Below are 26,926 nucleotides of genomic sequence, written 5' to 3' on the forward strand. Positions count from 1 at the left end.
CACACAACCTCTCTACCAACAATCAATCAGTCAATCTCAACCTCTCTAGAGTAGCCACTCTTCATATGAAGGATTCATCTTGGTAATGCACCTTGATTCAGAAAGAAGCAAAAACTCTTCTCTATCCAAATCCACATGGTTGTGTTGACCTTGCTCAGTACAGCTGATAAACTTGAATACCCATACTCAATACTGTACTGCATACACACTTGGTCATGCGATAAGTAAACATTACAATACCATGACTAGGATGTAGAGATAAACTACAATTCAGTTACTCAAATTGACTACATAAATATACAAAATGAATGTGCCAAATGCAAGTTGAATTAGATACACCAACTATTGGTAAATTGATCCTCATACCACACTCAAAGACTTTGTTAGTTCATGCAACATCATCAAAGCTGAGTACATCCCTGCCATTCAAAACTAATCTTTTTCATGTATGTGCATGGTTGTAATGGGACACATCTTGATACGCCACCTTCATGAGAACTGTTCAGCATGAGTACTGTACAGATGTGCAGAAATTCCAGTGCACAAAGCCACCAACATTATAACTAGAACCTGTTAGTGCCACACGCAATTGAGGAAATTATGTATGCACATCAGTAGCTATGTGTAATCATGTCTTTGTTGGTATGTAATGATGTGATTACTCCTTGATCATTAGTAATGTTCTAATTTAAGTGTATTCACACAATAGGACATTACAATTGTCTTAGTATCACGCGCATTTTGCGCGGGTACCACTAGTATACAGTATTATTGTAGGTCCACAAGAGATAACAACAGATTGTGGGATTACAAATGAAGGTACAACAGTAGTAATTTATTCAATGAAATGATTTTTTAAACTAGGCGCACACCCACAGCCGGCCGAAGGCCGGCTGTGGGCGTGCGCCTGGTTTACTGAAATTGTTTTCGTAAAAGTGTGTGTGTGTACCTACAGTCTATTTCCGGTTGGTTGACTAGAGAAACAAGTGTTAAAAGTCACGTGCTTGAAAGTAGCCAATGAGATCAGCAGCCTTCAGTTTAAACTAGCGCAGTCCGCCTGGTGTGAAATTTCATTGGTTATTTCTATTCACGTGATATTTTTGCATTTGGCTTACGTGGACAACCAACCTGAAATAGACTGTATCTATCTACCTATGTTTGTCCGTACGCACCCACGTGAGCAAAATCGTTTACTTACGGTAAAAGCAGCTTTTACGTAAGAAGTAAAAGTGAAATGAAGTCTGTATTAAACTTCTGCACAGGTGAACTTTGCTCTGAGGTGGTTTCTTTTCGGCGGACTGAAATACGGGTGTGGTGACTTTCCTCAGACTACCTTCCCCTTGAGGTTTTCATGCATTTAGCAACTGAAAAACAACGGTGCAGGCCTCGTACACTGCCAGGAATAGCCTATCGCTTCTAGTTGAAAGGGGGCGTATCCCTTACGTACGCGAACGAAAATGAAGAGCAGCTTTGAGGCTTTGTCGAGAGAATTTGTGGGAAAAAACACGTTAGTCACACTATAAAACAGTTTAGAAGATAGTTTTGTGCGTAATATGTTGGTAAAAGCGGTTTATTTAACAAACGCTTCCTTAGCAGTGTTTAGCAACGTAATTGAATGAATTACGAATATTTCATGAATTTCGAAATACGAGAAATAGCTAATATTATTGCACAACCCAAACTACCCTATTGTAAAGTAGTAATACATAGTTGGTTAATTCATAGTAGTATATACTGTCTATAGTTACTCCAGATGAGTTAGCTAGCTGCATGGCGCCTGGTTTTTAGAAGTAGCACAACATCAACTTGTTTTTATTGATATATATATTTTTATGATAGACAATATGCTCCATCAGTTCTTGGTGATGCCAATGACAATGGTGACGTTCCTGATGAAGGTATACTGTTTCTCTGTGTGTGTTGACACAAAATGTCATAACAAATTTTTACAGCTCTTGTAGAAGTACCATCATTGCCAGATCCATTTAATGACATCGAGTTAACACTCCAGGCACCCACTATTGCTTCCTCGGATACTGTGCATACTCCACAAACATCTACCGCATGCTCATCCACTGAGCCTACGCCAAGGTAGTCAGCCATCCACAAGGCATTTCTTGCTAGACAAGAAATGGGAAAATGAACAGGCACCAGAGTCATCCAAGTGTGAACAATTCATACTTGAAACTTGTGGGTGTAAGATAGTCGATGGAAAACCATGTAGTAGCTTGTTTTCAGAGGACTACATAATCGATACCAGAGCAAAGTGCTTCTTCTTGTACAGGGATCAGCTAGACATGGTATTGTTGGGGTCTGTGGCTAGTAATATCTGCATTGATGATGACGTTGGAATCCGGAGTGGGCACTATTGCAAGCCTGCAAAACGGCAAAGGACCAGCATTGATTATGCACACAAAGGATACAATGTATGCAGGAACATGTTCACCTTTTTACATGGGGTCAGCCATCACAAACTCCATGCCATCAAGGATCATTTTCTTGAAGATGGAATAACCCCAAGAGAGCATGGCAACACTGGCAAGCAGCCAAAGCATTCCCTTAGTTTTACAAGGATTCTGGGGATCCTTCAATTCATTCAGAATTATGCTGAGCAGCATGCTATTCTTCTCCCTGGGTGGATCCCTGGATTTAAGTGGGATGATGTGAAGGTACTGCTATCCTCCGACACCAAGAAGGTATTCCTATATAAAATAGTTTAAGTAAAATTGCTTCTGTTACAATACTAGCTTGCTGAACAATTTTCTTTCTCTGAGCATACCTCACAAAATTTTAGCCAGTTATACTAGTGCCACACCGTGTACTTTGTTAAACAGGTTGTACAATTTGTATCTTCTCTCTCTCTCTCTCACTCACACACATATGCACGCATGCGTGCATGCACACACACACACACCATAAAGCATATAGGCTCCTTAGTCTTGATCTTACATTCTATTGTTTTCAGAAAACTTGGGACTGTTACATCAACTGCTGTGAGACTACCAGAGCTTCGGATATTATGCAACCAGTATCCTATAGAACATTCTGTAGGTATTGGAAGTCCCAACTCTCACACATTGTAATTGGGAAGCCACGCAGTGATCTCTGTTGGACCTGCCAGCAAAACAGCATGGAGATAATGAAGATTTGCAAACAGTTCAGACCGTCAAAAAGAGAAGGTACATATGCGCATCACACACAAACAACACACACACACAAAGACCGATTTCCTACTTTTGATATTCTATTCTTTTGATATTAATGACATTCTGTTCACAGATCATTGATGAAGCCAAGGTCCACCTGGAGACAGTAACAATGGAGAGGTCTTTGTATTGGAATGCCTGCAAATCTAGCAGAGACACACTGAAGGCAGTCTTCACTGCACAAGACTTGTTCCAGCCTCCATCACTGTCCTCATATTCACCACCTAAGAGCCATGAGATGACAGTGTATTATAGTTTTGACATGGCACAACAGGTGAAATATGTGATAATTATACATACACTACACTTTACTACTAATAGGTTCACTATCCCAGTGATCCACTCCAGCCGGGACTGATTTACTTTTCGACACCACGTAAATGTGGCATCTTTGGTGTATACTGTGAGGCTATACCCCGACAGTCAAGCAGAAGTGAAGTTGTCAACACATTACACACTTTACCTTTCAGGTGACATACTTGATTGATGAGGCAGTTAACGTGGGGAAGGGTGCTAACTATTATTTCTATGCTTCATCACTTCTTAGAAACACATGGGCTAGGGGAGACTTCTGTACATCTGCACACACAGATAACTGTACAGGACAGAACAACAATAGGTACATGATGTACTACTTAATGTGGAGAGTTCTTACCGGATTGCATGAGGAGGTCAAGATATCATTATTGCCAGTTGGCCACACCAAATTTGCACCTGATTGGTGTTTTGGCTTTATGAAACAGCGTTCTCGTAGAACAAAGATTGTGGACCTTGATGACATTGCCAACTGTGTCACTCTTTCTTCATCAGTGAATGTGCCTCAGCTAGTTGGCTCCACATTTGTTTCCACCTACAATTGGAGTGAGCATTTTGAACAACACACTATTAAAATAGCATTGAAGGGCACCACTCAGATGCACCATTTTGATTCACTTCAAGCTCACCTGGTGCAGTATTTGTTAAGTCAGCAGGGTCAGCAGCAGAAAGAAAAATCAACTTGCTCAAGGATGATTCCTGGGCACCATCTGCTGACCAGTTTCCTCCTGTCATAGTACCAGTTGGACTTTCCGCAGAGCACAAGCAGTATTTATTAGACAAAATTAGAGAATTTTAGTGTATGCTCACAACCTATATAAAAATGTGTACACATTATATATCAGCATGGCATTTCAAAATAACAGTTAATTGTATTACATGTATCTATTTACTTTACCGGTTGAACATACAAGGAGTACAAGATATTTATCTACTACTAGCATGACAGAACAATGGGTATTATTATGAAGTTGTTACAAGATTTCAGCAAAGTTTGCCCTCTGTACTATTCACTACTTTCAATAGTAACAATGATTAATAGTGGCTTTAGATACATTGGGTCTCCTACCGCCAAAGCAAACACGTAAACGGTACAAAATGTATGGGTTTTGTTCATACACAGCTAATCATCCATGAAGGAAGCTAAATAACATTTCTTACCAAGGGTTTTGTCAGACCAGTATGAATTGTCTCAGAAACCTTACAATTGTTCTAACAGCTACTCCTACACAATGTGATTGCTTTCTAAACTAACACATATATGAGCTTTAACACCTGGTAAGGTACAATCACACAACACAAGTGATTATGACCAACTCCTGAAGAGACATAAAATATGACAAGGTACAAAATGTGCTCCTACACAGTAGAGAGTACTGGCTACCAATGGAGGGAGGAATATAATAGGAGACAATTAAACTTCAGGTGCTAAATTTTGCTGACTTGGAAGCTTACGTATATAACCCATGTTGGAAATTTATTCAGAATTTTCTTTGACGTCTGAGGCTTAATAAAATATGCTTACTGTTAGCTTACTGTCCTGGACAAGACAGGTACTGAAACATTAATGGCACAGTATAACACAGGCACTATTATTAGTGAAGGGAGAATCTCAATACTAGCAGCTACCGTTTGCTACTTCTTTTGCTGTATCTTCACTTGCTACTGCTAGAAGGATCCAACAAATTTTTTCTCAAGCCAGTTGGAGAGTACACAAATATTGCTTGGTAATGATATACAAGGTTTTGTATTTCTTGTAGCTACTATTTAATATCCAAGCTTGTTTATTACAATTATAAATACAATCTGCAGAAAAATGACAAGCTACTTAATTTCATTTGTCACATGGTAGACACAGGCCACACAAGGTGAAGCATTGATTGAACTGAGAAGCCATGAGAAACATGAAACCACAAACTTTTACAGCCATGAATTGAAGTGACAAAGTTTGTTACAGTAATGCTGAAGCTCTAGCGGTTTAATGGAACACTGCAAACTAATGTGAGCCAAAACATACTACCCATAAAACTTAACAGATTATTATAGGCAAGTTACCTATAGACTCTGTTTAGGTCTTTTTCTGTAGTGTTTAGGTAAAATAACTTTTATATACAACAGTGTTTAGGTAGCTTAATTACAACACATCAAGGATCTAGTTCATTCAGTTTGACAGTTTGTTATATCAGCACAGCTACAATTGAGCTTGCAAGTACACAGCTAGGCACATAGAATTGCTTGTTATGCAGCTGGAGTAACTCAACTTAACTTACACATCACAAACAACTACTAATCATAAATGACACAGCTACATCACTTTAAAGTAGTACCATTTATCACAGCTTGAGACAGCAGGTCACTAAGTGATCAAGTCTCTAAATGAAATTTACATCAGGTTAGTGTTGCCACGATATATCGATACATCGATAGTATCGATATAACAAGGTGGTGATAATATTATGATATGATATACATAGATGGTTGCGCAATAGTGGCACTGTTTAGTGTAATGATGTGGGGGAGGCCAGACATATGGTATTTGGCATTTAATTAAGTGTGTAGTGTAGTGTGGTAAACAAGCCAATCCCAAAGTAAACTGGGAGGTTTTAAGGTTTCTACGTAGTGCCAGTCACTTGTCTCAACTGTAAACCAGTAGCATTTAAAACCTGATAAACAAGAGTAGCTTTGCTTGTGGTATACATTTAAACTTACAATGAATATGTTTGTCTTGCAAATGTTATAGTTAGTTCTATATCGTGATATATGTTCATATCGTGATATAAACCTTGATGATATATGATATACAGTTTTTCTATATCGTGGCAGCACTACATCAGGTCTCTAAGTGTATTGGTAACCTCTAAATTTGTCTACTTAGAACACAAATTTATCCACTCTACTTTTAAATGCTTATAAACTTTGTAAACTATGACAATGAGGCATGAGCAGCTCATTGTCAGCAACCACCAGGAACAGTTTTTAGTGTTTAGCTGTAAACAACCCACAGGACAGCTACAGCTGCTTGTCACCACTAACCAACAAGTAACAGCTTATATAATATCAACAGAAAAAGAAACCTGCTTTTTACCCACTGGTTTAGGGGATGACTGAGCAAATGCCATAAACAACACAGAGCTATTACAACAAATTTAAAACTCTGCACACTTACTAAAACAATATCAGTTAATAGATATCAAACTCATTTTGGTAATGATACTTAATTTTAATTTGAAAAGCACAGTAGGCTGTTACAGTAGCAAATGACATTACAGACCACTTGGTGGCTTCAAAACTGATGGACTACAGCTGTCATGATAGTGCCAGAAAAAAGCGGAACACCAAAATAGGATGTAATCTACGTATGTAGAGTCAGTATATTTTCTGTGTATATTAACACACCTTCCAGGTTGGTTTACTCCTCGATATAGATACTTCAGTGTTCTCCTTTATCACCTACAGGTAGCATCAGACAACTCCAATTAAAGTGATGTGTGTCTGGTAAGGATTGTTTACCCATACAGGGATTGTTTACCCATACAGGGATTGTTTACCCATACAGGGATTGTTTGCACATACAGGGATTGTTTACACATACAGGGATTGTTTACCCATACAGGGAATGTACACAGAAACATGGCAATTGCAAATATAATAGTGTGTTTACACTAGTAGCTCCAGCTCAGTACGGTACAGCACAGTATGGTACACTACGTTTTAAGTGCGCGTTTTCATTGGTAAGGAAATAACCGTGCTGGGCAAGTTTATACATAAGCACGTGATGGCTAAAGTATCGTCCTACGAGATGCCCTCGCCATTTTCAAGCTCGTTAAAAGCTGTGGCTGTTGTACAAGTTACCAGCAATCCGTTTGAGGGACAATATCAGCGGCTACCGCTCAATAGACAGCTCAATTCAAGTCAAACGTGGTAACTGGACTTTGTTTCACATATGGCCATGGTAGAAGCCATTGTATGTACGTACAGCAGTCAAGGATATACTAAGGTTTGTTTCAATTTGTCTACCGTGCCGTGCCATATTGAACCAGTGCGGTTGAAGTAGCAGGGCCAGGCGAGCCCAGCACGTAATGGTTTGGCTCGGATCGATACCCATTTACACTAGCAAATTAAGCGTACCGTGCCGTGCTGTATTGTGCCGTACCGTGCCCAACTGCTAGTGTAAATGCACTATAAATGCAATGAATAACAAGAATGTAGAAATGTACCACAACAATGCTAAAATGTTACAGCAACAAAAAGGAACACACCTTCTTTGATTTTTTGGGCTTGTTGATAATATGGTCTGAATTACTACTGGTGTCTGAATGTTTCCTTTCCTTTGCCATTGGCTCATGCACTTCACCTTCTTCCATGATTTGAATATCTGCCTCTATAATCCCATCATCAACCTTAGCTGCTCAATTAATTATACTCAGTAGTTTTCACTTTCCTTTGTTTGGCTTCACTTGATTATCCTTCTTGTTTTGTCCACAGTATTCTGATGTTTATAGACTTCTTCATAACTACCTGAATAAAATACACACTACTGAATTTTACTATATCATGAATAGATAAATGTCACTCCACACAATTAGCATACAATTTCTAGGGCACAGAGAAATGTGTTATAGTCTCCGTTGCCATTGTAGCGGAGACATTCCATGCTATTGATTGGTTAAATGTGTTGTTTAACATCAATAAAAATTCCACATTTCCAGCACACACAATTGATACAATACGTGCACATTTTTGTATATTGTATAGCCAACTACACGTACCACTAAACACTATTTTTCCATCATATTGATTACCACCACACCAATTTACTGAGCAGTGGTTCTCCACATCCAAGTCACCCACAGGAACACTAAGCTGTTCGCAGTTTTGGTTAATAATAGATGTTGACTTGTCGTCAAACTCGACAAGCACATATTCTTTTGCTACAGAAAGCAAAGGTACACCAACATGACACAGCACAAAGCTTTGATACTACAACATTCAGAACAGTTACATTGTAAAAAAAATGCTAAAATTAATGTACATTGCAAATGAAAAGAAGCTAAACCTATATTTTAAATGAAGTGCTAAAGCTATTCAATGGCTTTCAGGCTTAGAGATAATGTGTGAGGAACTTACGGCTTTTTTTACACCCCTTTGTCTTTCTTTCATGCAGATTGGCCAAGTACATCACTGCGTACAAGACAGGGTAGACACTTGACTATGTCAGACACACAAAGCTCAACTGAACCTTAACTTCAACTAATATTAAAATGAACAGGAAGTTGTTTTCTGTAGACACCTTTAAAAACAATTAATTAAGCCTAAAATAGAATTAATTAAGCCTAGCGCGATGTTTCCAGCATAGACTACTCAGGTTCTAACTCGAAATTATCATATCGGATACCAAGTTGAGCAGTGCCAGTGAGTGCTAATGGTGAATGAAGTGTATATCGTGTATATGTGCGACTGCCGGTGCATGCAGACAGATTGCACGATATGTAGCTACTGAGGATTTCCAAATCTTTGCAACACATCTGAAATGTAAAGCAGAAAATGTGATCCTGTAAGTGGTCACTTCCTGCCTTTTACTCATGGGACAGTGTAGACCGGAACAAAGGTTGTGATTCATCCAAGTTGCTTGTTAATAGATTTTATACTCGTGTATTAGTGTTTTCCCATGACATGTCATAGGAATTTTAAGTTTCACATGATAGGTATGCACGTGAACACATTGCTCATAAGTGTTGCAAAGATTTGGAATCCTCAGTAGTAGCTAGCTAACAGTGGCTAGCAAACATGCGAGGCACACGCAAATGTATAAACTATGCGAGTACCAGCTCAAAGGTAAATGCGTGTCACTCATCCGTGTGGCATACTTTTGGCTGGTTTGTACCATACTGCGGTATGCCAAAAGGCATGTGTCTGGCTAAAGCAATGTCAAACAGTGAAAAGATCAAGCCCTTAGCCTTAGCTAGCCGTTATCACATCTGTCAGTCAGTTTACTCAGTCAGTCAGTTAGTCATTAAAAAATTCAGTTGAAAAGTTTTTTTAAATTCCATAGTAACTTGTTGAAAGCATTTCAGGTTGATCTGAGGCTTGTTTGGGCTTAGTTTTACCTAACCAATACTGCTTGATCATCATAAGAGAAAATTGTAGCTGGTTTTTTGGTGATGTTTTTGTGGGCCATGCCCAAACCTTTGTGGTCCCTACTATACAGTACTATCATACTATATGATAGATATATATTGCAAATCACTAATACACTATTAAGTATAAAATCTATTGTTTGAAGGTGACTGTTTAATTAGAGTATCTTATCCATTCTATCACAGATAGTGTATGTTCTATTAGAGTAATTGAACAGTGTTAATGGATGAGCTTCAAAATGAAATTACTTTTTTGACAACTTTAGTAATTGATTTGAAGTACACATGTTTACATGACAGAAATCTCATTGCCTATCAAAATGATCACTAACAAAGATACTGATTATAAATACTTAATGGATAGCCAAGTCAGTTAAGTTATGAAAAGTTTGCTTATCTTGAAAATTTGCATGACATATACAATACACAGTATATTCAATTTACTGACACAAACTAATATATTTAGTTTGTACCATTTGATTGTGGGTCAAGGTATTCCAGTTACTGTATATGATGTCACTGTATCCTCTTCCACTGTAGTGACACTGTCAACTGTAGCTTGAACACTAGGTGACACTAGTAAAGGAACAGACACACAAGTGAAACAGCTGATAAAGCTGGAAACAAGAACAAAAGTTGTATATTTGGACACATCCGACTTCTCTCCTGATAGTATGGAGGTGGTCTTATTAATGAGTTTGGGACCTACTTGACATGGCCACTATAATGAGGTGGTCTTATTAAGGAGGTGAATGCTGTGAGGTTTTAATTTCTGATGTACTAATATTTTTGTAGCTACTGAAATATAGTATCAGCTATCTATGGCTGTAGTACATACATTAATTTATGAAGGATGAATATACCACTACAACAATGCCATTCAAAAATTTGTTGAAAAATGGGAGGGCCTTTTCACACAAAATCTATTTCACATAAGGTTTCTGAATTTGACATATGTATCATATTAGACGAGTCGTTTCAAATTTAGCCTTTGTAACATTTCAGAAACACTTGAAAAGGAGAGTAAGTAATAAAAACAAGCTTGCATACAGCATGTCAGTGGACTGATTCAATCAGAGATGTGTGTTTATTTGTATGAAGTGCCTAAATGACACAAGTTCCCAACATTGGTTTGATTAATGGATGGAGGACAATTTTGGAGATTGCGCTGTAGAAAATTTTTGACTCTATTAGCTTTGTTAGAAATCTCTTTAATATGCTGTGACCAAGAGAGTTTTGAGTCAATAATCACTCCAAGGTACTTGGTGTGGGTTACTTCATGGATAACTTGGTGGCATTAAAAGTGCTGAGTGTTTAATAGGATTTGTTTCAATATGGGGTGAAATTCAGTGTTCAAGGGCGCAGGCAGGGGGGGGGGGGGGTCGGATGGTTCGGACGAACCCCCTTTTCAGAGGCAGAAATTTTAAAAATTAAAAATCACACGGCCAAATCTTATAGCCTTGGAGCTCTCCGGTAGCTACTTGCCCACTGGCACTCCTCTGTACTACTCTTGAGGGTCACATCACATTAATGCTAAATCATCACATGATCAATTGCACACGTGATGCATGGTTGAAATGGCGCAAGTTATGGCAAAGGACTGTTCAATGGTCGGTTGAGATATATTACAAGGCAGCACTATTAAACTTGAGTGGTCATGTTATACATGCGTCAGGTTAGCACAAACTGTGAATTGTTGATATATACCTGATGAATGGTTTGTTTATTTTGTTATATGTTGTGGGCATGTGATGTCTTGAACATATTGGAGTACAACCCAAGTCTGAAGTTATTGATCATCAACAGGAGGGCCGATAATGTATAGCTGGAAAGAAGTATTGCCAACTAAGGGACTCGAGTGTGGAAGGCTTCCATGTGCTAGGAAATTGAAGTTGGCTGTCAGTACGCTGTCTGGAAGTGAAGATTAGAATAAGTTTATAATTTCTATAAGTTGCATAAAGTAGGTGTTAGCTAGTTAGATGCACAAACAGCACCTTTTAATGTTACTGCCTAAGGGCACATTTTGTGTATGCTTCACTTTCGTTCAAATATGGTCTAGGGGAAGCATCCAGGCCTTCCCCTTAAGGCATTCCACTTTAAATCCGATCCCCCTTCAAAAAAAATCCTAGCTATGCCCCTGGTGTTGTGTAAAATTTTATTTGAAAACTTCCAATAACATGTTTTGACATGTCACTCTAGCTGGTTTGTTGTGTTCATCATTAATTATCACTTGTCTGAACATATACCCAAACAGAAGGTGATGACTTTGTTCTGTTGACAGCATTTAAGTTACATGTGAAAAGGCAATATTAATTTTTTTAATAGACAACAGATAACTACTCTTACCATATATAGTCATATTCACTACTCCCATATCAGAGTCAGCAGCAATGGTAGCAACACACTGGTATAAGCCATCGTAATTGATGACATTGTTGACAATCAGATTGCACTCGGACTAACTTGACGTGCCCCCAGGGATGATCTGACACGAGTTAAATGGTGGTTAGGGGAAATCCTGAGGTGGAACATTTCAGAACAAGGGACTACTCTAAACCTGGTAAGTCTCAGAATAACGACAATAATTACTGTAAACAGAATGAAACAAATACAAACAAACAAAAGAAATCTATCATTAAAAATAAGGAGACCTGAATGACAGCCTGTTATTCTCAGTATAAAAGTAACTCTCATTACGTACATCATAACTTGATAAGTTTAGTTGGTCCCAAGGTGTCCATATTAGTATACAGGATAAAGTTTGTTTGAGAAGTTTACTAAATGCCTATCCAAATTGAAGTAATGTCATTGTACAATATCATATAGAACGTTGTTGTTAATGTTGTATGGAAAGGCTACAACTTACATATCATAGACAATTAAGTAGCTGTAACTGTGTCATCTCCCACTTCATTTATTACCAGACAACTGTAATCTCCAGTATCAGAATCTGCCATATTTCAGATCCACAGACTGCCATTCTCTAGGATCATATACTTGGTCTGATTCAAGGGAAGCCATTATGGCCTCAACTTCTTCAACAGACTCAAGAGTAGATGATTTAGCTGGTGGGGGTTTACTTGGTAGACCATCCTTTACCAGTTTCAACTACTTGCAAACTTCAACCATACTGGGTCGTTTGGTGAAACTATTTTGCAGACAATCTAAAATGATTGGACACAACACTTCAGCATCTTGTACTTGTCTCTCATTTAAGTACCACATGTCTTGAGTCTCCAGGTCAATAACCATAAATTCTGTGGGTATAAACATTAGTACACCAAATGAGAACACAATCAAAGATGTGATACATTTAGGACTCTTGAGTGACCCTCTAGTCAGTGACTTTAGCGGTCAGTGATCTGCTTAATAAAATATTATTGGCTATCAAGTCACAGTGAATGATAGGAGGATTACGTGAGTGAAGATACCTCAAACCGAGCGATGAATCACGAAGAATTGAGATTTTCTAAATCTCCAGCAGTCTCTAAATATCTGCTTAGACTGGTGAACATTAGCTCCACCATAAGAGCAGGAATCTGGCGGGTTATAAAGACCCAGAAACTGTACTAGACTAGGATGCCTCAGTACTATACACCATTTGCTTCGCATTCTGCAAAAATGTTCTGCGACAGTGATTGTAGTTCCTCAGGGTTGGCGTATTCCAAAAACACAGAAAGGGTTCGCTTCACCGCACAGATAGTTCCATTCCATGACAGCATAGTGATGACACTTTGTACGTTACTCCATTTCCACTTTTAATAAATTTCTTCACCAGTTGGTTCTATTCCAGTTAGTAGCATTCCGGCAAGCACGGAAGAAGCGCCCGCCATATCTACAGGTAAGCGAGCAGTTTGGCGTGAAGGCTAAAGGAAATTAGTTCTAGTCAAGTTCTAGTTAATGACCATCAACGTATTATAGATTGTGGGTTTAGTGTCAGTTCAGTTATTTGTGGTTTTCAATGTGTAATAGTTGTGGATGGGTTCAAATTTTACACTGCGAACTGTGTAGTACATTTCATACATTTGAGTAGATCTTGTGAAAGACGCGATGTTGCGAACTTTGGCTCTCGCTTTGGCTAATATGACTATGAGAGTGACTAGTGCAGGCCACAAAGTTGGTGTTGTGGACAAATCTACGCTTGTAGGTAAGTGTTTATGTGTACTTTCACTTATAGTGTGTGTAGTGTAGTACGTGCAGTGTTCGCTCACACCAGTATTAAAAGCTTCTCAAGTCAAGGGGGTGTCACGTAGGTACACGCAGTAGGTCGAGGGGTCCACCACGATTCGGAATCACGTCGAAGACTTCAGGAATCACTGGAATCAATCAAGGAATCATGGAATTATGGGAATCTGAAGCGGAATCAACTTTGTAATTAGAAATATTTTGAAATAAATGTTATGAAAATTATATCGTAAATTACCGTTTAACACAGTATAACACACTCATAAGCTAAAGACGCGAACTCTCACTTGTTTTGCACCTGGTTTTACACTTTGTGTATACGCCTACGTGTATTACAGTGAGTGTTCCTGTGCGTTTCTAGTGAGGTTTAAGTCTTCGCGAGTGAGTGCGAGCCGTTGCAGAAGCAGCTAACTACAGCCACTATATACTAGCTAATTCATTCTCCGTCGGCTGGCTGTTGGATCGAGGTTTCCCGGATTCCAGAACACCCTGTAATCTAACAATTTTCAATAACAGCTCCTACAACTGTACAAGTTCTCAGTTGGGCCCGGATCCGGTGTTCCCAACGAGACCAGTTTACTAACCCTTAGCTAACTAGCTTGTTAATGAGTTGCAATACATTCTTACTATATAATTATTGCAGAACTCATATGGGTGAGTATATTACAATATAGATGTAAAATCATGAGGCTACAAATATAAGCTATAAAAATAAATTACAATGTAATATGTTTCAGAAGTTCCTTAAAAGTATCTATATTGTCACAATTTATATCACTAGGTAGAGTGTTCCACAATCAAATTGAAGCAGGAAAGAAACTGTATTTATAAGAATCAATAGCTGTGTCTGGCTGTATAAATTTAAGTTCACTACTTCTGGTATACCTTGATCTATGAGCTATATAATCAGGAAGTGATACATCCGCAATGCTATGAATAATTTTATGGAACATTTGAAGCCTTAAATGTTTGAAATGAGTTTCAAGAGTGCTCGAGTTAAGACGTGATAACATGTTTGATACACTGCTGGTTTGATATTAATCATTCATTACAAAGCGAGCTGCACATCTTTGCACAGACTCAAGTTTGTTTTTTGACCGTCTGCTGTAAGGAGCCCATGCTGCAGCTGCATATTCCATTGTGGGCTTGACGTAAGTAAGAAACAGGTCGATTCTTTGATTTTACAGGAGCAGTTTGCAAAATTTCTCCTCACAAAACTTAATACAGAGTATTCCTTTTTGCACACATTGTCCACATGTTGGTTAAAAGATAATTTTGAATCAATAGAGACTCCCAGGTACTTGGCACACTGAACCACAGTAAGTTGTTCTCCATGAAGGTGGTAACTGGAGTATATAGGGTTTCGTTTAAGAGTTATAGATACAACCACACATTTGTCAACATTGAAAGACATTTTCCACTTTTTCTCCCATAGCTCCAATATCTGTAAATCATCTTGCAAATCTTTAACATCTGTTAAACTATCAATTCTCCTATATAGAATGCAGTCATCAACGTATAAGCGACAAATAGAACTTAATTTGTTAGTGATATTGATTTGATTGATTTGATTTTTAAATTAGCCTCAAGTCAGTCGGCAATGCTGTTCTTTCCTGACTGAGGAGGAAACACAAAAATAGCATACATATACACATATAAATTACAACTGCACACACACAAAGACTGAACAAAAAATTACAACACACACATAGCACATACAAAACAATTAAGCAAACAATTTACAAACATAAAAATCATCTACAAATTTTACACAAATAAGAAAATAAATCGTCCTGAAAAGTTGGAGATGTTAACATGTCGTTAGGAACTGCATTCCACCAGTGGGCAGCTTGAGGTCTAAAATGCTTTTGAGTAAAAGAAACTCTACATCTTGGTGGCTGTGCAAATAGCTGTGTAGTACGAGTAGCATACTGATATCATTTATGTATGTAAAAAATAGCAGAGGCCCTAGTACAGAACCTTGTGGGACACCACTCAAAACATCACAGGGGGTGGAAGTGCAACCACCACGCACAACACTCTGTGTACGTCCAGTCAGGAAAGATGTTATTATTATTATTAATACTTTACAATACAGTAAACGTATTGAGGGTGATCCAGTTTAAGGTCTTTCATCAGGGTTAGCTAGTGTTGTGAAGATGTCCACTGACACTTTTGCCAGATGCAGAAATATAGAGCTGCCTGCCCAGTAATGATAAAATAAATAAATAAAAATAGGCTATTGCCAGCGAATTTCTAGCGGCTCGCAGCGGGCTCGAGTCCATGCCGGGTGTAACTTAACATGACTTCAATACTCACCAGTAGGTTCAGCAGAGGTAGCTAAAGTGATACGCTGTGATAGTCACCATTCTGGCTCGCCTATAGTACAGAATCCGTTCTAGGGAATCGTGGAATAAACTTGGAATTACAGAATCAGCCTTGGAATCAGCCGGAATTATTAGAATCATATGGAATTATAGGATTCCCTTTTGGAATTAGACGGAATAAAGGAATCGCGAGGAATCGCTGGCAGAATCAGAGGAATCAGAGGATTCAACGTTCGGAATCTAGGAATCAACTGGAATTACGCGGTGATTCCGAATCACGTCGATCATAATCCTGAGTGGCGGACCTCCCGCAGTAGGTAGATCTGCTACCGCGGTCCGAAATTTCGACTTGACCTGTGACTAAGAGCCTTTGACCGGTGACTTAGCAACGATATTTCAACACTTTTCGATTGTGGGTTGGAAGCTTTTACCCTTGACCATTGAATTGGCATGATTTTGGTGGCCTTGACCTTTGACTGCGGTCGCAGATCTACCTACAGTGGGTGCCTGTGTGTCACCCCCTTGCAAGTGTTCTGAGTGACTGGAGAGCAACACAGGTGTGCACTGACCAAATCCTGTAACCTCCAGGAAATTGGGGAATAGCAAAATTCGCTAAGTGAGCTGGTACGATGTAGCACATGTGATGGTGCTACCGATAGAAACCTTCATGTTTTTGTGGGCAGCTGTGCTAGAAAGGTGTGTGAGTGGATTGTGTCTTGTTCTTGTACACAGATGTACAGCAGTGAATACCGTTTCCTTTAAATTCTTTAATGATTCCATCTCTGGCACTTTACTGCTCACATGCTCAGGTCACTTTACCCTGTCACTGTCATTGGGTAGGGAGGGTCTTTTCAATGATGGGGAACAGCAATCTATAACAGCTAGCCAGAGTGTTATCTCCATTACAAACCAATGAATTTAATGGATCTACTTTGAAGTGATATTGCCAAATCCAAAGTGCTCTGTTGTATGATAACTACCCTACAGTGTGATAAGTTTATCACCTTGTGGTTGAGCCACTCAAACTGGTTTGTGACATCATAACAACTGCAAATGGTGTTGTTTACCAAAAATAGCCTAATATGGAAATTTTAATGCAAAAACATAACAGTATAGCAGTGAGACCTGACAATAAAATGTGACCAGATCTGCACTAACAGGACATAATCGCAAAAGTGTATGTGTTGTGTGTGTGTGTGTGTACCTATCTATGTTTGTCTGTACGCGCCTACGTGAGCAAAATTGTTTAAAAATGGTGAAAGCAGCTTTTACATAAGAAGTAAAAGTGACTGTATTAAACTTCTACACAGCTGAACTTTGCTCTGAGGTGGTTTCTTTTCGGCGGACTGAAATACGGGTGTGGCGACTTCTCAGGCTTTGTAAACTACCTTCCCTTTGAGGTGTTCAGGCATTTAACAACTGAAAAACAATGGTGCGGGCCTCACACACTACCAGGAATAGCCTATCACTTCGAGTTGAAAGGGGGCGTATCCCTTACGTATGCAAATGAAAATGAAGAGCAACTTTGAGGCTTTGTCAAGAGAATTTGTGGGAAAAAACACGATAGTCAAGCTATAAAACAGTTTAGAAGATACTTCTGTGTGTAATATGTTGGTTAAAGTGGTTTGTTTAACAAGTGCTTCCTTAGCAGTGCATAGCAACATAATTGAAAGAATAGGGGAGTTTAGTATAAGCATATAGGAATGCAATTAGCGTTAATTGCATATTGTGCAACCACTGGATGCTCTGGATGCCCATAAAATTGTATTGAAGCCATTGGGAAAACGATGATAACCGACAATAAAACCTCGGTTGCTTACAAAGTATACGGTATGTTCCAATTTTCTGTACATAGATAGGAGCTACATTGATTTCCCTTTCGCTTCGTGTTTGCCTGTCGTTAATAAGATAAAGAGTTAGCGAGTTATGGAGCCGTAAAGTTAAAGATTTTACAATACAACGCTTTCCAAGACTGATACTTCTGAGTTTCTACTGGAAAACCACTCAGAACTGATTGGCAAAGCTTGATAATAGATAATTTCATTGATTCCATGGATTATGAAGGCTACAATTGACCAGACGGGCTGACAAGCAAACATGAAGTTTAGGGTGCTTGTAAGCACTATCCAGGTGATCCTAATGCTTGTTCTTGTGTTGTTCTTCAATCAAAACATAGAAACAAGCATCTGCTTGCTTTCCTCGATATCAGAACACTTTTTCTCCAGGTGTTTTCAACTTCAGAAGCTTGTAACTAGCTAACCACATACCCTCTGACGAGCAGACAACCACCAAAACGTGTATAAATCAATGTAGTTTCAGGTGCTGTTTACAAGACTATCGTATCTCCTTTTGTTGATAACTAAGGTTTTAGTGTCAGTGGTCATCTGCTATTATGAAAATTTCATGAATTATGAAATACGAGAATTAGCTAATAATATTAATGTACAACCCAAAGCTACTAATAATAATTATTATTATTATGATAATTGCAAAACCTCGCAAGTGAGTATGTAAGTGCAATATATGTACAAATTAATTAATATTAAGTAAGTAAGTAAAAGAGTCAGATGAAGTAGCGTTAACTATTTCAGTTGGTAATTTGTTCCATAATGCAATGGTGGCTGGGAAAAAGCTAAACTTGTATGGATCAATCCGTGTAAAGGGTACAGTAAGTTTGTAATCATGGCCTCCTGGATTGTAGTTGATATAGTTAGGTAGTTTTAAGTCTATTATATGGTGGGTAATCTTATACATCATTTGTAATCTGAGAGTATCTCTACGGCTGTGCAGGCTGTTCCATCTTAGTGTATTTATCATCTCAGTAACACTACTCGTATATCGGTAATCGCCATTTACAAATCTTGCTGCTCGTCGCTGTACTGATTCCAGTTTATCGATGTTACATTTAGTATGGGGGGCCCAGGAACAAGCCGCATATTCTAAAATTGGTCGAACATACATCAGATAAGCAACAGATTTCATTTCACATTTACATGAAGACAAGTTCCTCTTTAAGAAAGCTAGAGCACTGTTTGCTTTTTAATAAAATAGTAATGCATACGTAGTTGGTACCATATGCTATCTATGGTTAATTCCAGATGAATTATCTAGCTGCATGGCACCTGGTTTTTAGAGGTAGCACAACATCAACGTGTTTGCAGATCCGGTCACAAATGGGTAATTTACACCACTGTGCTATTGTAGTGGATTAAACAAATGTCAAGAAACAGCCTGTGTCTGTTTTCAGTCACTCTGGCAATCAGTCCCAGCAGTGCTTGTATATCAACTCCTTTCAATGACCTCTGGCACCATTGTTCTATTAAATCAGGAGTAATCCTTGTCACTAAACTGTCACACACTCCCTCCCACTGGTCTCAGACTCACGTAATAACCCTCATAACTATACTCTACTGGTCATTGGTGCTTGCCTGTATGTGGTGGCATATATTAACTAGTAAAGTAACAGATGTTTATAATCTTTGAGTGTTTACTTGCCCCAATCATATATTCATTGAATATTTGAAAGTGAGATCACTAGCTGGTGTTCTTATTGTTCTGAATATACCACATCAGAGTGCTCAGTGGTCCTTGTGTAATAAACAGGATAGTGAAGATATATTTTTTGTTGTTGTATGCTTCAACTTTAAATTTGCAGTGATTATTTTTGATGATTAAGCGGATTCAATAGTTTGATTGAGCGCAAAAAGAATTCCCTGATTCCTTTTTTTTTTTGATGCTTTTTACATGTACTTGCCAACACACATCTTATCATCGTAGATTCATCAAAAGGTGCTCTATCAAACGTTCCTTCTATCCACTAGTGGTATATACTGTATAAGCAGAAATTTTGGCAAGTTGAATATTTGGTGATTCCTCAATAAATTGCATTTGGCGAAATGTATCATGTGCAAATGTACGTGTCAGCAAGCCTTTCAGCGACATTGAATTCCAGCTGGAGTTACTGTGGTGAAAAAGTGTGTATGTGGCTACCGGCTGTGGTTACTAGTGGTATAAAATCAGATGAAAGAAAACTGAAGATCGGAGTCAATAATTCGAGGGCCACTCATCTTTCCAGGAAGAGGGAGCATGCAGCAGAGATCCTGCGTGGAATATTATGCCCAATCACATTGCTTCGAAATTCCTTTTTGTTTCTCAGTGATGGCTACTGCATGTGGATCAAATAAATGTTCATCCTCCATTTCACAAGTTGGATTGCAATCACTTCTATTTAAGAGTCGCAACATGTACAAAATTAAACGGCTAGTGAAGACTGGCCCTCCCAAAGAGGCCGAACAGATGGAGCCATTGAAAACAAATCTAGACTTGCCACACAAACCATCAACCAAGAAGAAATGACAATAGCAAAAGTGGACACAGCTTCGATTTTCAGCAGGTCTCGACAAGCGTGCAATTCTATAGCTTACCTATTATAATAATTATTATTACAGAATGGTAAAATTTTAATATGACGATTTTGTAACCATTCGCCAAATCGCCAAATTTAATTCCATGCCAAAATTTCTGCTTTACGGTAGCATGTTCACATTGAGCTGAATCCTGAAAAACAGCTAAAAATTAAAAGTGGATTTTTCTCAACAGAGTTAACATTTCAGCCAACCAGATGATTATTGGTAACAGCAAAGGTGTCAACAACAGACACGTACGGTTTGAATTTTGGGACAGGGCTGTAGTAGACATTGTATTTATATGGCTTTCCCATAGGAAATATATTGTGAAAATTTTGATTGGCCATAAATATTATGTCAAACATTTGAACAACCAAGATTTTGAAATATTTTTAGTGGGTCAAGCAGTACTACAAATGAGCTAAATTTCAAGATCGTGTGTAATTGCATCCATGAGGATTCAGCTCAACGTGAACATACTATCAAACGGTATGGTCGTACCGTTTAAGTAGAGATTGCGGTGAAATTTTCGTGCGCCACCCAAAATTCCACCTTCAAATTCACCCTAGAGACATTTTACGTGACAAAAATAACCTTTACGAAATAGTACTAGTTCATATAATGCATACTACAATATTAACTATAACAAAACACTTACAGGTGGCCAGATATAGAATTTAAAAAAATCACCAAAATTAGAATTTTAGTCTGACTCACTCTGCCTCACTGACCACAAGTCACAAGGCTAGAGGCCAAATGAAGCAGCGCATGGCCACCATTTTATGCCACAATAACAAACTCACCAGTGGGATGTGCCTTTTGGGGCTCCGACAAAGTAGGCCCTCTGCATCTTGTCTTTTCTTTTATCTTCAATCAGACTGCTTGTCTTCTTCATCCAATGAAACCATATCAAGGCGTTAATTTTCTGCATTAACGCTTTCTTTCAGCAGCACATTTAGATGCTACAGAATTATTTCAGAGCTGGATTTCAGAAGCACTTCAGTCCCGGTGCTACTATAAGAGTTGCACTTGCTAGACATCTGCAACTTTACGATTGGGATCCAGTTCGCGATAGATTTGTGACCACGCCCCCCAAATAAAGATAATAGCAAAAGAGTAGCCGACCTCTTAACAATCTAGCTGTTTACTTAACAATAAACAAGATCACTTCACTCCTTATTGGTCTAGCTAGCTGCACTGACTGCAGATATACTCTAATACTACAATCACTCTAATACACACAGTCATGTATGATGGAACAGTTACAAGTTATATTGTCCTGGTAGACATATAGTTATTTTTATAAGAAAAAGAAGCAAGCACAATATAAAATTAGTATAATATAGTTCTAAATGAGATGGGTATCCCTCAGCAACAGCAAAGTTGACGGCTGGAGGCATACAAAGATGCTTGCATCTAGAATGGGTGATCCCCTGATTCTCATTATTGAAGAGTGCAGCAAGGAGAACCCCAAACTACAGCCCATAACCACAGAATATGAGGAACTGCACTTCTCACTGAGCAAATGGGCAAGATGTTTATAAGTAAAAATGGTATCTGCCTTTCCCATACCTATAGATGTAGAGTACAAGTGGACTAATACAAGTTACATTGTAGCTAGCTGTGCCATAACAAAAAAACTAAAGAAAGTAGTGTTTTAAAAATTGTTAATTAAAAATGAAGTAGGGATCTATGCAATGAAACAAGAGATGAATGTTGGTGTTATAGCATAGCTCAGTGGGAAAGTCCCTACTTTGGCACATTAGCTATTACTATTTTGTTCAATGGCAAAGTAGGGATTTTCCACTGAGCTATGCTGTAACACCATCATTCATTTCTTGTTTCACTACTTTTTATTGCACTGGATCCCTACTTCATTTTTAATTAACAATTTTTAAAATACTATTCTGTTAGTCATGGTACGTACATAGGGTTGAAAATGTGGTGATTATTATGTAGTAAAGTGATGGTATTATTTGGTGTCATACAAATGTGTGTGAATGGATCCATTCTCCATCTGATTGAGACAATAATTGTAGTAGTAGTTAGATAGTTAAATTGCTGTTGCTTGGTCAGTTTATTTGTTATTATTATTCTGTAGTGACATACTTCACATCAAGCAATAAAACTGAGTGCCTTTTTGGTTTGATGTGCAAGCAGAAATGCAATGATGTGAGGAGGAGAGATTATAAGAACAGGAGAAATTGTAAGAAGAGAAAAAGAAAGAAAAATATTGGTAAGATACAGTGATCAGACCTCCGAACTCCTTGTGCCAGTTTGGTGATAAAGGTGTTCAGATAATTGAAGCCCATTCATTTTTAAATAATTGAGATTCGGATAAACAAGTTTATATTATTGTGCTTTTTATTTATAGCACACTTCGGCCAGAATCTTGTGGCTAGATTAGGAACTCTATGAATGTCCTTTAACTTTCCATTGTTACATGTATTTCACTTGTTTTTACATTTAGTTGTGGACCATAAAGGATCCAGTAATACTCTGATCTCTTGTGACTCTCAGGGTTCTTATTGTAGATGTCTGATCGGATGTCACATTCATCGTAGATCAAAGGAAGATGATACAGCGTGAATATGTCATTCCACAATATACTCTTCTGGGACTATCATGATCTGTGACAAAAATGATCTTGATCTCTCACGGCTCTCAGGGTTCTTGTCATAGATGTCCTTATGGGATGTAACATTCATCATGTAGATCACAGTATGATCCGGTGTTGATAAGCCATCCCACAATACACTCTGCTGGGACTATCAGTGAGTAAATAATCTGAATTAGGCTACTTGACCTATCCTGGTTCATATTGTAGATGTCCTGATGAGATAAAGTGTCATAGAACATGTCAGAGGATAGACCAAAGTCACTGAACCAATAAGGCATTCATCCCACAACTGTTAGAATGTATCAATTACTTCCATTAGAGTAGTGTAACATTTTTGTTGTATGTAACATTTGAAAAACATGCAATAATACACTTGTAATTATCATGTACTTTTATCACTTTAATATTATAGTACTTCTGTATAATTATCATATTGTTGTTGCTACACATAATGCCACACTAGAAAGCCATTCAACACAGTTACCCACTTGTACATATATACCTTACTCCACTCCTGGGTTTAGTTAACACATAGACAGTAGACACCTGGTTCTAGATCTTCTTGTGTAAACTGTAATTCAACATTGACATCTCAAAGAATTGTAAATCACTAAAGCCAAAGTATGCCGAGAGTTCAAAATAAATTATAGTATTTTTTATGATACATCATATAGTATGATAGGTACTGTATAGTTGGGACCACAATAGAGTAGGCGTGGCCCACGAAATAACATCACCCAAAAACCAGCCTCAATTTTCCCTGACAACAATGAGGCAGTATTGGTTAGGTTAAACTAAGCCCAAACAAGCCTTCAGATTGACCCGAAACACTTTCAACAAGCTGCTACAGAATTTTAAAAAAAAAATTATTTAAAAGAATTTTCTACTGGCTGACTGAGTAACTGAGTGATGCTTTCAGACAAGCGTAACTCGATAACGGCTAAGGTTACAGGCTTGAAATTTTCACTATTTGACATCACTTAAGCCCGAGAGGTGCCTTTTGGTACACCACAGTACGTACAATGCATTCTTCATGGACTTACCAGTGTCCTCCTTTGTGTCCCATTCATCTTTGCTGACAGTGAAAAGTGTCGATTTGGAGGTAACACATGATGGCTTCCCTTTGTATCAGAAATCGTCAGTATTTTTCATAGTGACTATTTTGATTGCAGAGGTGCTTTTTCAAACAGCTTTTGATTCAATGCTGTGTAACGGGTTAAACATATCCGAAAAAATGAAGTGTAATGGATACTTCACTTTTCAGACAAAAATTGATATAACTGGGGCACGCGGCACTATTTCTATTGGTATGTGTGGATTGTAGAGGTGCTTTTTGAATAGTTCTTGATTTGAAATGCTGCTTAATGGTGACAATGAAATGCAATGGATACTTCACCTAGGGATGGGTGGTGTTGCTTTTTTGAAGAACGGTACGGTATTAGGAAAAATACCTCAGTATCACTAAATACCTTTATATTGTACGCTTTTTAAAAATCTGGGTAACCTATGATTTACACTTATACCCACATTGTGCTAGTAGTGAAAGTTATCTTTTAAAGGAACAAATGAAATGACAATTGTACCACAAAGTAAGGTTTGAATATCTCAAAAGGTAAATTATTGTGTTTGTCTTGTCCAAAGCATAAACACATGGTTGTGTGGGGCTTGACTTCATGTGTAGCCACCACTAAACCACCAAAAGTTTAATTAATACATTAAATTCGGTATTTTTAGAAAGCCACAACGGTATCTGAAAAATACCTTTTTAACTACTAATGCCTAAATACCTCCCAACCCTAACTTCACCTTTCAGACTACAGTTGATGTAGCACTATTTCAGATGCGGTATGCGTGGGTTCACCAGTCACAATAATTATTTATAATAAAGAAAAGTTAACAAACAAGCACACACAAAAAAATTGGAATTTGATCAACTAGAATAGGGACCATAGCAAATTGATAAGAAGTACTGAAACAAGTTGGAGTAGTCCATGATATTAAATCACAGTAAAACAATAAGAAGTGTTATATCCCAACTGTGCTCATGGTCCCTACTCTAGTTGAAAATTCCAATTCTTTTTTGTGTACTTGTCACACTTAGTGGTACGTTGATAGTGTCATGATGCACGAGACCAACCTCCTCTGCCTGTGTCCTGACAGAAAAGAATGTAATTTAAACCAAGACACATTTAGTAGTAGTCCATTCCAGTAGTGCAGTCCAGTGTTTGTACCTTCTCATCACATCCTCAATTCAAGACTTGTAGTGTAATAACCAAACCAGTTTGGTGAGCACTGTCTCATACCAATGGACTTGTATATAATAGTTATGAAAGTTCATTAATTGGAATAAACAAAACACACTTTGGTACAGTGAGAATAAAAGCACCTTAAACATACATACAGTGGAAACTCTATTTAATGGACACTTTGGGGCCTTCTGATTTTTTGATGAAATCAATTTTTACTGTTACAAGGATTTCAGAGGTTATTAGTAAAGGCCTATAGGGATCTCAGAAATGATCCTTTATAGGAGGTTAAATGTACAGCATACTTTACTGGGATACATGGTCCTTTATAAGAGAGGTTCCACTGTACAGTATTTAGAGTATGTCCAATTGTTACAATCTTGAGTTCATCATGACACTCCAGTAGTGACTAGTCTAATAGTAAATTAAAAATAACAAAAATATCATAAAGTACGTTAACTGTTACCTGTAGGTAGCTTATAGTTCTAGTAGGTTCTTGTATTAGCTGAATATCTCAAACAATATCAGTGCCTTCTAGACCTTGTGAACACAGATGAAGCAGGCATTTCTCTTACATATGGAGGAACAACAACACGACACACTAACACATACACACCCTACACTTAGTTTGGTCATACCTCTAGTCTCATGAAGCCATTAGCGTCTAGACATGGTGCCGAATCCTTCGAGACATACGGCAAACTTCTCATAGATAGCAGTGTGTTGTATGTAAACAGCTCCAACCTGTGGCAGTACCAGTGTAACACATACAGACAAACACAAGAGTCAGACAACTCCTAAATGTCATGGAGACAGTATTCTCTCAAAAGCAGATCCCTTATGAAAATTTAGTCCTGGTACAGACATGGAATTAGTTGTTTTTGCATGTTAGCAGGCCTGTAACCTGCTCTATTGTGTACAACAGACTTGTGTTACGTTTTATACAGGCCTGGATTATAAACTGGTAACAAGCCTGTGAAATGTTCAAATCTTGTGGCAGGCCTGTAAAGATTCAGTGTGAGGTGTGGATGTGCCTGTACTAACTGATGCAGGCCTGCAAACGCTGCATTTTGAATCCCATGATGAAAAGTTTACTTGCTAGTAAGAATATAAATACAAAATGAAACCTTTAATAGATGGAGTGGCAAGTTAGTCAGTATGGTGTGTGTGTAGTTCGAGACATTTGAAGCAGCAAACTACAAACAAGCAACATCCTTTGAACAGTTTATCTTTAGATGTACGGTAGTTGCCCTGGTAATGGAAAATAGAAAGTGTCCTTAGATAAAAAATTCCAATTACAGTGGAACCTTTCTATTACGGACAGTTTGGGACCCAGAATTTTTGGCCACTTTTTGCTGTAATATAGAGGTTTTCCACTTTCAGAGGCAAAAAATGTATTAACTAGACCTGTCCTTATTATGGAGGTTTTCCCTATTATGTCCTTAATTCAGGAAATTGCACTGTATTTAGTAATTGTTAGGCCT

The 26,926-nt window shown here is 38.1% G+C and overlaps 2 protein-coding genes and 1 long non-coding RNA gene across 10 annotated transcripts; 2 read left to right on the forward strand and 1 right to left on the reverse strand.

Moving 5' to 3' along the window:
• Positions 1-1,654: 1,654 nt before the first annotated feature.
• Positions 1,655-13,593, reverse strand: LOC136238661 (uncharacterized). Of its 5 annotated transcripts, XR_010693142.1 has the most exons (15): positions 12,525-13,593; positions 12,005-12,215; positions 10,132-10,234; positions 8,291-8,452; positions 7,979-8,039; positions 7,781-7,926; positions 6,918-6,971; positions 4,151-4,334; positions 3,862-4,056; positions 3,670-3,801; positions 3,235-3,430; positions 2,950-3,114; positions 2,447-2,702; positions 2,182-2,376; positions 1,655-2,120 (listed from the first exon to the last, which is right to left on the reverse strand). It is a non-coding gene; the product is annotated as an uncharacterized lncRNA (long non-coding RNA). The 5 variants fall into 5 exon arrangements; XR_010693139.1 differs by having other exon boundaries at positions 7,781-8,039; XR_010693149.1 differs by lacking the exon at positions 8,291-8,452 and having other exon boundaries at positions 12,525-13,592.
• On the forward strand, positions 1,838-4,460 carry LOC136238635 (uncharacterized). Of its 4 annotated transcripts, none has more exons than XR_010693128.1 (5): positions 1,838-1,898; positions 1,953-2,696; positions 2,966-3,179; positions 3,280-3,480; positions 3,528-4,459. XR_010693128.1 is itself a non-coding variant. In XM_066029213.1 (5 exons), the coding sequence occupies exons 4-5, from the start codon at positions 3,319-3,321 to the stop codon at positions 4,256-4,258; spliced, it is 744 nt and encodes a 247-aa protein (XP_065885285.1). In that variant the 5' UTR covers positions 1,838-1,898; positions 1,953-2,696; positions 2,966-3,179; positions 3,280-3,318; the 3' UTR covers positions 4,259-4,458. The 4 variants fall into 4 exon arrangements, 3 of the variants coding, with proteins under 3 accessions (XP_065885285.1, XP_065885271.1, XP_065885280.1); XM_066029213.1 differs by having other exon boundaries at positions 3,677-4,458; XM_066029199.1 differs by lacking the exons at positions 2,966-3,179; positions 3,280-3,480 and having other exon boundaries at positions 3,677-4,460.
• On the forward strand, positions 13,553-23,634 carry LOC136238653 (uncharacterized). Its single transcript, XM_066029228.1, has 4 exons — positions 13,553-13,805; positions 22,678-22,812; positions 23,047-23,350; positions 23,404-23,634. Exons 1-3 carry the CDS (start codon positions 13,709-13,711, stop codon positions 23,163-23,165), a joined length of 351 nt encoding a protein of 116 aa, XP_065885300.1. The 5' UTR covers positions 13,553-13,708; the 3' UTR covers positions 23,166-23,350; positions 23,404-23,634.
• Positions 23,635-26,926: the final 3,292 nt, after the last annotated feature.

Source organism: Dysidea avara, chromosome 1 (assembly GCF_963678975.1).
Source record: "Dysidea avara chromosome 1, odDysAvar1.4, whole genome shotgun sequence".
Lineage (NCBI taxonomy): Eukaryota > Metazoa > Porifera > Demospongiae > Dictyoceratida > Dysideidae > Dysidea > Dysidea avara.